Below are 10,811 nucleotides of genomic sequence, written 5' to 3'. Positions count from 1 at the left end.
AATGAAGAACAAAGAAAAATATAAAAAACAAATGTTAGTTGGGTTGGCTAAGGAGGGACCAAGTGCATCAGCGCCCAAGCCAGCCACAAGCAGGCGAGGGCGAGGACTCAAGCTGGGCGTAGTCGGCAAGGAGTAGTGCTGGCAAGCAAGCCCAACGGCCAAAAGAAGCTCAAAGCCCAGGCAGGCCCATAGGGAGGGATCAAGTGCGAGGTACAAAAGGGAGGCATGGCGTTTCAATTTAGTAAAAAATATAAGCGGACATTTATATATCGCCTCATTTTTAAGAAATTTTCCATATGGGATTTAGGATCTCACTATGTGCTTGCCGCCATCGCGCCGTGATCTTAAGAAAACAAGAATAAATTTAGACGAATCTTTGAGCCAACCCAGCCTGAAGCCCATGTCTTTTCGAGCTTACATTAAATAGCGTGATGTGATCTCAGCCGTTTAATCTTCTTAAAAAGGATCGGACGGTCACAAATATCATGTCCGGTTTAATCTATTTTTATTTGTTTTCCAGGGTTTCCTATTGGCTGGCGAGGAGGACGACAACACGGAACTCCTCACCAAATGAATTAGAAGTGTGTATCATTTAGTGGGCAGCAGTTGGGGAGGTTGATGGGGCACCCGGACGTATCAAGATGGGGGTATACCGTAAGATGGGTTTGCGGATGCAATTTAATCACTACCTTTGGACCCATATGAGGTTGATCGAAAAACCAGGGGTAGTTCAATCCATCACCGCCCCTGGTCGTCAACAAAGCATGTCTAACCATTGTTGGTTTCCAACAGATGGGACAGCCATGCCATTGATTGGCTTGGGAGGACCCCAAGGGCCGTCCTACTCCATTGAATAGGAGTTCAATACCTACTCTATGTAAGGTGCCACTTGATGGAAATTTGGAACACTAAACGCAACCAGCTAGTGTATGGTGATATGATGAGTAGCTCAAGCAGCATTCATTTAACCTAGCAAGATATTAATTCAACCCTTTGATTGTAAAGTTTTTTTCTACCATAAAACATATTCCGTTTGATTAGCAATGGATTACAGGAGTGTAAACCATGATTCCTACCACTTACATATGCGCTCGATCGTACTATGCAGGCCTAAGGTCAGTACATTTTTTTCTTGAATGGTTTTCTACAACTGGCACTATGAAGTTCTTGAAAGAAGCTTTTCGCAATACATGACTAAAAAAAAATTGAAAATGTGGTTCGTTTTGCTCACTAAGTTTGTAGTAAGATAATGATTTTCCCGTCGAACCTCAGTAAGACAAAGAAAATGAATGTAAAAAGATGCTGGGTATCTTGTAGTATATATATATGTATATTAACTATATATTAACGCAAAAAAGGAAAAAAATTAAAGAGTTTACTAAAAAACATATGCCAAAAGGCAAATATAGTAATGTTTATCTAATTATCTTATGCAAAGTGTGTTTCCATTCTCGCCATGAAGGTGCACCTGATATTTACTATGTAAAGGCTCTACCTCATGGTATGGGCTCTGTCTATTTTTTAAAAATGTTTGTATCTGAAATCATGAGAAGTCCATATTTGATATTTGAAAGGAGATAACATTTAATCATGTAACTGTTTCATATATCCACTTGCAATAGTTTCTATGTTGAAGAGAAAACTGTAATAATGGATCCTGACTTATAAAGATACAGGGAAAAGGAAGCTGGGCTTGAGAGCAATCGTTAAAGGTTCTAATTTACGTAAAAGAGAAAAATGATGCTGGCCTGCAATAGACAACTGATTTTAATCTATAAAAACAGTTAATAATCGGAGTTCACTCTGCCTTTAAAATAGTTCGGAGTGGTTCTCTTTATTCTCATTATCCCAAGTGGAAGTATTAAGTCAATAAAAATCGTTATTCTTTCCTAGAGATGGTCGGGCAAAACAAACTCCTATTTATCTTTGTTTTGACTCGTTTAGTTTAGTGAAATGTCAAATATAGCTCTCATTATTGTTTCTAATAGCAGAACCTTAGTATTTTATTAAGAATTGTTGGGATAACGATCCTCACAATTCAAGCCCTTGCAGCCCCAGCCGACCTGGCTGCTTCTTTAACTTTGTTTTCATGCTACAGATAACCTCAAGGAATGAGTGCTCAGCAGATCACGCGGATGCTCTTGAAGTGGTGGCGGCTGCAACGACGGGTTCCCTTGTGCAGAAGCTATGAGAAGCCATGACAGTGTTGATCTACGTACAGCCTCGCCCTCTGGCCTTCGGTGAATATGAAGTGAAACCCCCCCGAGAAATCAGCGAGGGAGAAGCAGCCGCAACCGTTCACATCCTTGGTCTGTCCAATTCACGCTGGAATAGAGAAGAACGTCAACGTGCTTGGTGAAGCTGGACCGACAATTACACCCGCTAATTGGAGCGCGAGGACAAAGGCAGCACTGGTAGAGGTAGCCATGAAGGACGAGGAGATGAAAGGGAAAGATCTTTAGTCTTGTACTAAGTTAGAGGAAGTTCTTTTGTTGTGGTGTCCTGCTCTCTCGCATCCCATCGATTTATAAGACAATGGGGATGACCCAAAACGTGTGTATCCGAAAGGACAAAATTGTGACCCGGCATGGCGAAGCCATAGATAACTTGTCTTTGATTTTTTCGGGCGGAAAATAGTCAACAATGTTTATCTGTGATGAATAACTTTAAAACTCTGAAATATTCTTTGACCGATCGTTCCATACGTAAAGCGGGTAGGTATGGTTTTCGACGGCAAATTACTGGATGGAGCATAGATTTCTATTCAATATGTTGCGTGGTATATGTTTATCAATCTAGTGCTGCCTGGTCAACCCTTCTTGGGCATTTGGCTGCCGCTAAATTAAATAAATTGTTCCCCGGTTGACAACGGACGATACTTTGCCATACGGCGTTCAATATTTTGACTTACTGTGGCGTCTTCATCAGTAATATGAAGTCTTCACATAAAACTCTGTCCCGATCAGATATGACCCCATGCATGACCGTTATCGATTTCATCAGCTTACAATTAATAAAAAAAAGAGGAAAGGGAAACTGCCCTGAATTGCCTTGATAGAGTAATAAGTCCGAAATTAGACCGCAAAAGATTACCCCGAAATTGCCTTGATAAAAGTATTGTGCCACAAGGCACTGGAATGAGTAGAAGTGTTAACTTTATCTCCTTTGCTTTTGGGACTGCCATTGTCATAGCATTTGAAAGCTTTTCAGATCGAAAACTGAACAGGGCATGCATTGCCGCTTAAAAGGAGGCCTTAAAGAAGATACAGTAATTTGAGTCAGAGTATTGTTTTTGTGTTAAGAACCTGATCCAACTAGGGGTGTCTCTGCCATATTTGGAATAGGACTTTTAATCCCCAGCCTTTGACGGTGAGGATCGGTCTTCCTCCAGCCTGACGTATAAGGGCACGTGCACAATTAGTCCTGTAGCTGATTAGGATTATTTTGAAACAAAACCCGGCACCAATAAAACTCCGATATTTATTTCTTCACGTCAAAACTGCAAGGAGACAGGACAATGAACATGGAATTGCTGTTGGGGTTAATCCAGTTATGTTTGAAATAAAGGGCGTCGCAAAATAAGCGGTAATCATGGATTCATGTACGCTCATTTTTTCTTTTTTTAATTAGTATTTCTTTGAGCAAGTTGAGATCCAAGTTTCTCTCTATATGTGTGCCTTGGTTCACACGGAAACTGTATATGTATGTTCAACGTGAATAGATTTAGGTGTGGGTGTTAATTCTCTCTTCTCTTGCTCTCCACCCCTGTTCTCCTTGGTTCATTGTCTGCTCTTTGTGTTGCGGACTGGGCAAAACTCCGTCAAGTGGTATCAAAGTGATAAGCTGGAATATATGTGTTTATATGTTGTTATTTAGGGGTTTTTCAAACTTAATCACTGAAATTTATAGATATCCCTTAATGTGTGCGTAAGGGGTCGAACCCTAGGTAGGCGGTGGTGATATTCAATTTTCTTTCTAATTAGGGTTTTGAATTCCAAACATGAATGAAATCATGTTTTAACTACTCCTTTATATGCTAATACTTGTGATTCACAACTAAAATTCTATCCTTTTTGAACATAAATGATTTTAATAACTCTCTATTATTTAATAACAAAAACAAAACAGCGACGAATGGTGCAGCGACATACAACAGCCAAAGGCGGCGACAGGCGACGACTAAGGGCGGCGGAATGCGATGGCCGAGGGCGGCGGCGTGCGGCGGCCGAGGGCTGCCACAGCACCAGCCGGGCAGCCACAGCGGCCCGCGGCGGCGGCGTGCGACGGATGAGGGCAGCGATGGCGGTGGCGGCGGTCGGGGGCGGCGGCATGCGGCGGCCGGGGGCGCCAACGTGTAGCGGCCGGGGGCGCCAACGTGTAGCGGCCGGCGGAGGGCGGCAAAGGGCGATTGAAACAGCCCCGATTGTTGTCGGAGTGCGGGATGGCGGCGGCGCTGCTGGTGCGAGCTGGCCCGGCGGGCAGCCGCGGGTGGGCCGTGGTCGCCACGGTTGGGCTGCGGAGGCCACGGTGGGGCCGTGGATTGGGCTGCGGTCGACCGTGGTCTGGACCGCGGGTTGCCGTTAATTGGGCCGCGACCCAACGCGGACTGGCCCAAATGGCGGCTAGGGCAGATGTGGCGGGCTGGCCCAATTGGTGGGTAGGGCACATGTGGCAGCTAGCCCAATTGGCAGCAAGGGTTGATGTGGTGGCTTTAGGAGACGCGTTCAGGGGCAGCTAGCTGAAACGGTGTCTCGAGGTATGTGCCAGGGCATCTTGGGCAGACGCGGCGCCAAAGGACGTGGATTGCGGTGCCTCGGGCGCGTGTGTCCAGGCTGGCGATTGGGCCGAATAGGCCTGGCTGGCTAGCGCCGACCAAACGGGCAGTTGGCCCGATGGGCCTGTTGATCGAGCTTCCGGCCGCGGGGCGGTGGCTTGGATGGGCGCGCGGGGGCTCGGCACTAGGCGCACTGCGGTGGCTTAAAGGGGTACGCAACGGTGGCTTCAAGGGCATGCGCAGGCAATAGTCTTCAAGGGCGTGCACAGCGGCGCGGTTTGGCGCATGGCGGCATTTCATGGGGGCGCTGTGGCGGGCGTAGGTCCGCATGTGACGGAGACTCTGAGGCCATGCACGATGGCGAGGAGCAGCAGGTTCTACGTCGCGGGATGACGGCGGCCTCAAGAGGACGCACGCGCGTGGCATCAATTGCAGGGCGTGCGCACGCCGGCCTCTATGGGCCGCGTGGCGGCATTCGCAGGTCGCGCGTGCACAGCGGCCTTATGGGCCGCGCGTGCGGTGGCCTTAGGGGCACACGCGGCGGCCTCAAGGGCGTGCGCGGTGCAAGCGCGCACACAGGTGGCGGCGAGAAGTGGGCCGGCAGCGGCCGCGCCACCTTCTTCAAGCTTTCTCTCTAACTTCTCTCTCGTTCCAAACATTTCCATGTCAAAAGACAGTCTCTTCTTTCTTCTTAACGTAGGGGTCCGATATGTAGGCCCCACGAGGAACAAAGGGAAACCCTAACTAGAAATGAAAAATTAACTTAAACCTATGGAAAAAAAAAATCCTAGATAACTTGAGGGCATCGCCAGCACCCCTTATGGTCTCAGATCCAAACATTGGTCGGAAATTTCAACAAAATAGACAGAACTTGATCCCATGCCTTTAGGTAGAGTCTTAACATAGTGAAGATCCGGTGTACCTTCATGACGACCATGAATCTGGATTATGCCTAAGTTAATTAGCTAAAAGTTACTAGATTTGCCTCCTGATATATATTATTCCTATTAACGCTGGAATATTTTTCTAATTCTTTTGAAATGAATAAATACTAAATACTACATATATATATGTCCTATAAGATAACCCAGCATCCTTTGTAGTCACTATGTTAGTCTCATTAAAGTTGTAAGGATAAATTATTATATTACTAAAAACTCAATGAGCAAAACGAACCAAAACTTGAAATTTATTTCCATTTCTATCTTCCTACAAGTTTCTTTCAAAAATTTCATAGTGCCAATTCTAGAAAACTATTCAAGCAACAAAACTATTGACCTTAGGCCTCCATAGTAGGATCGATTGCATGTGTAAGTGGTAGGAATCATGGTATCGACCCATGTGATCCTTTGCTCATCAGCTGGGATATGTTTTATGGTATGCAGAAACATTACAATCAAAGGGTTGAATTAATAACTTCCTAGGTTAAATGAATGCTGCTTGAGCTACCCATCATATCATCATCCACTGGCTGATTGTGTTTAGTGTTCCGGATCTCCATCAAGTGGTCCCTTACATGGATTAGGCATTGAATTCCAATTCCATGGTTAGCATTCATGTTTCGTTATTTGAGGCCACTGAGAAAGAAGTGGAATCTAAAGAAGGTGTTAAACAAGTGTTAAAACACAGAGGAAGAAGACGTTTAATAATAGTCGGGATTTCAAGGGTGATCGAGTAGGTTGGGAGTCTTGATATTTGTTTGTAAAACAGTATTGTCTGCTTGGTGATATACATCAGATAATTACTTTACTTTAAATTTGGTACAAGGTTCTGGTGTTCTGTTTATGGTGCTTAGTAGGTCTTCATCAAACTCCGTTTTCCTTGGTGAAGAAGAAAAAAATGGATGATGACGATGTTGAGTTATTCAAGGCCTTGCTAACAGAGGTTGAGAGAATGTGGTGGGAATCCATACAAGGGGTTTAAGAAGAAGAAGGATAATGATGCATTAAGTTACCGGGATGACATGCACTTGAAAATTGAGAATGTATTTCTCAAGAAGTTTCTTGCGGACTACTAAGACGATCAGGCATTCTAGTTTTGATTCTAGTATGAGAGAGGAAATATATATTCATAAAACTTAATGTCTAGATATGAAAACTTACATGTGTCGAGCGACAAACATTTGTTTTCAACATGATAAACACTGTACCCATCAAGATGTGTGTCTGTGATCTGTCATCTAATTTATATTTGGAATATGGTCTTGAATATAGAAAACATAAACATCCCAATGTTCTTAATCAGGAGTAATTATGAGAAGTATTACGAACTTCAAAGAAATACTTATTTTTTAGATTGGGAGTCTCAGTTCTATTGAAAATAAAAGTAGTTGTCGATAATGCTATATCCCAGAATGTTTGTGGCATACTAGCCTGGTCAAGCAGAGTTGACACTCTTTCCACGAGATGCCTATGTTTTATTTCAACAGTACCATTTTGTTATGGTGTATGTGCAAAGTACACTCTATAGTCAATTCCATCTTGGTTAAAAACTCATTAAGGAGCTTGGGACTCTCCACCCTAGTCTAATGAAACATATTTGATTTTGGCACAGAACTGGCTTTCTACTTATTAATGAAATTCTTCAAATGTAGAGAATACATTGCATTTCTTATTAAGTGGATAGAAACATTTGAATTTACTAAAATCATCAACATAAATTTGAGTATATAAGTTCCGTAAGTTTTTGTACAGAATGATTTGTATAAATAAAATGAAATTTGTGAGATTTGTTACTATAGTAAGATTCCGGTGTATAATGTTTTCGAATGTGAGAAACTAGAAGGCCAAAATTGTTTATTATAAGCTGTAAAATTGTAACATGAGGATGTCCAAATCAAGCATTCCAGGTGTCAGATGAAGCTTTCTCCCTAAGATAAGCTTTAGGCTTGGGTGAGCTTCTTGTTTCAAGGCACTAAAGTACATTTTTAATTGATCCTCAATGAAGGATCTTGTTTTTCTCTTTTCCTTCACAAGACAATATGGAGAATGGAGTTCAACATATAAATAATTATCCAATCTTGATTTGCGAATTAACAACTAATTTTTATTTGTTTCTGGAACGTGAAGCACATGTTTCAAGAATAGATCATTGTCTTGGGTAAGAATTTTAGAAGATGAGACAGAAAGAATGTTCAAACCGGAGGAATTACCTAGTTGAATTTATCATTTCCAAGATAGCTGGTAGGTTGATTTATCATGTTTTTGTTTGAGATGACATGATGTGTGGCTTCGTTATCGGGATATCAAGCTTCAATTGTAGATAAACCAGCTGCATTTGCAGTATAAGATCGTGGTTGCCGTGGAGATGATGCTGTTCTTTATATTATTTGTGGATCTCTATTTTTCCAGGTCAGTTCACTTCTGGTGCATAATTCACTTCATTTACTTGCTCAGCGGTCAAATTGGAAGCAGATTTAACATCGTAGTTGAAATCTGTTTTTCTTGCCTTTTCCTGTTCCGTGATTTTGATAGTAACCTCTATTGTAATGTCCATCTCTATGTTGCTGAGTATAAGTTTGTGTATTTCAAATTTGAGTATGATTTGCACATAGACCAATTAATGCATCATGTGCTTTTAAATTCATGATGAACACATCCAACATTGTATTATTGATGTTAGGATTTATCCTAACAATAAATTGTGAATATTCCGTACCAAGTCATCTGTAGCATATGCAAATCATAGTGGGTTCACTAGTCACCAAATTTGTGATCTCAGGAGATTCAACTATTGATAGGAAATCTATGTATTCATCACTTGTCATAATACCTTTCTTCATGGTATGAAATTGTTGATCCAGTGGCACGATTCTTGGCTGACTGCCATTGCAAAATACATTTCTAGTTTCTCCAATGCTTCTTCGGACGATCTTGCTTTTTCTAAGGCATGTTATGGTAAATGATTCTGACAATTTTGAAGGAATAAACCCAAGTACTCGTGGATCTAGTTTGTAACATGTTTTGAATGTCCGATTTTCTACCCCATTTCCTTCATAATCGGTAAAGGGATTGGTGGAGATAAACCTTCAAGGTGATTAACTAGCCAATACCCATTCATATTTGACATAATGGGTTTCTTCCACACGTGGTAGTTGTGATTTGTAAACTTGATGCACATCATTGTGCTTGAACAATAGAATATTGGGACATCCTATGGCTGTTAATGCTCCAAAGTTAGGAATATTCATGACGGGAATCACTGAGTCAAATCTTGTAGTATCCTCAGGTGCCTTCAGATCGATGGCTCAGGTATGATGTAAAAGTTCTTGAAAAAGAGGAATAACAACACATGTAAGAAGATAGGAGAACACCGAGACTCAATAACTGAGGATCATTTTTATTACCCACACTATTTTAGAACAAGTTGGTTTGTATTTATAAATTATATAATATTATTATGAACAGCTAGTTATTTGAAATTTTAACTTGACCGTCATAAATTCCTTTCTAAATTTCATCCCGGCCATTAGATTATCTGACTGTTTTAATAGCTTATCTAGAGTTAAACCTATCTACCAGATTTTCTCCTATCAAGATTTAATCACAACTATCTATGTTGTGTTATATTAAATCCTGACCGCCACATTTCATAACAAGTATAGGTATGTGTTTAATTCTTACTAACCTATGGTCATGTAGGATCCCATTGGTTGATGACGATAATGGCATGGCCTTGCTTCTGCAATAACCTACTCTTTAGGCACAACATGCATCTTTAAAGATTTAATGCGTGAGTGATTTAATTTGCGTGTATTTCCTCAATTATTTTGACATAATTATGTTATGATAGACCAATATGGCTGAATACAAACACAAAGAAAACAAAAATTGTTTGGGAAAGAGGAATTTGAAGTTTACTGGCGTAGAGAGGTGTGAGTTGAGCCTGATCTAAATGAATAAAATGTTACACTGCTCAAAATGTTCAACCCCCTGACATTCAATCAGTTTCTCTTGTTGTTCATTATTTCATATATACTCTCTTGGTAAAGTAGGCTACTGATAGTTGACTAGCATCAAGCCAGCGACATATTTGGTATGAGTGTGGGCAAAAGTACATTGTGCACCCATTCGCATAACATAATACACTATCAACCGTTTAATGTGTGTACAAAGGTTTCCAATGATGAGTTTAAAGTCCTCATTTTGAAAACTATTTTCATGGATTCTCTAGGGGGGCTCCACCACTGGACTCTGATTGTTTTGCGGGGTTATTATCCAGGGCCGCCGTGGCTGCTGGAGTATGATTACATGCCCAATGGGACGTTGGGGGCACTACTGGGGGACCAGCACGTGCTGAGCTGGCCGATGCGGCACGCAATCATGCTGGGTGTGGCATGTGCACTGGCAATGCTGCACGCGGTGGGGGTGACGCACGGGGACATGCAGGGGAAGAACCTACTATTCAATGCAGACTTTGAGCCGCACGTGTGGGGGTTCAGGCTGAGGCACGGGGAGGGGGGGCCACAGGAGGGAAATGTGGCGGGGTTGGGGGGGTGCTGCAGGAGCTGTTGGGCGGGCCGGGGCCGGATGCAAAGGGAGTGTTGGAGTGGGTGTGGGGGGGGGCTTGAGAGGGGGCGCGGGGGGGAGCTGGTGTGGGTTGGGGTGCTGGGGCTATGGCCCGGATCGGGAAAATGGGAGGAGTTTCTGCTCGGGCTCAAGCTTAGGCTGCTCTGCGCCGCCCCCGAGTACGATGGCTGAGTGGAAGGAGTTTCTGCTCGGGCTCTTCTTCGCTGTCGAGTACAATGGCAGCCTCCCCGCCTCGGATAACTCTGCTTCCTCAACCACCTGTGCCAAAAAATGAGCTCTATCGGCGGGTACCCGTGATGGTGGCCGAAGTACCCACCGGTGACACGTTCTTCTTTGTTGCCTTCGCCAGCGTCGTTGATTAAATTGGGAAAATTTGTGCCATGTGCGGTGTGAGTTTTTGCACGAACACGCACCACACATTACATCTAGTTTCTTGTACGATAACAAAATTTCAAAGTCGGTGAAGTTTTTTGCACCACACTGCACACCCTACCCAAAAGGGAAATATG

The 10,811-nt window shown here is 42.9% G+C and overlaps 1 protein-coding gene across 1 annotated transcript; it reads left to right on the top strand.

Annotated features, from left to right (window-relative positions):
- Positions 1–9,933: 9,933 nt before the first annotated feature.
- LOC144707422 (putative inactive leucine-rich repeat receptor kinase XIAO) lies at positions 9,934–10,473 on the top strand. The gene has a single exon (XM_078580522.1). The coding sequence runs from the start codon at positions 9,934–9,936 to the stop codon at positions 10,471–10,473; it is 540 nt and encodes a 179-aa protein (XP_078436648.1).
- The last annotated feature ends 338 nt before the right edge of the window (positions 10,474–10,811 follow it).

Source organism: Wolffia australiana, chromosome 9, assembly GCF_029677425.1.
Source record: "Wolffia australiana isolate 7733 chromosome 9, ASM2967742v1".
NCBI lineage: Eukaryota > Viridiplantae > Streptophyta > Magnoliopsida > Alismatales > Araceae > Wolffia > Wolffia australiana.
This window is presented reverse-complemented; position numbering and strand designations above follow the sequence as displayed.

Coding starts and splice junctions, on each gene's coding strand:
- LOC144707422 (XM_078580522.1), top strand. CDS start 9,934: ATGGATTCTCTAGGGGGGCTCCACCACTGGACTCTGATTGTTTTGCGG.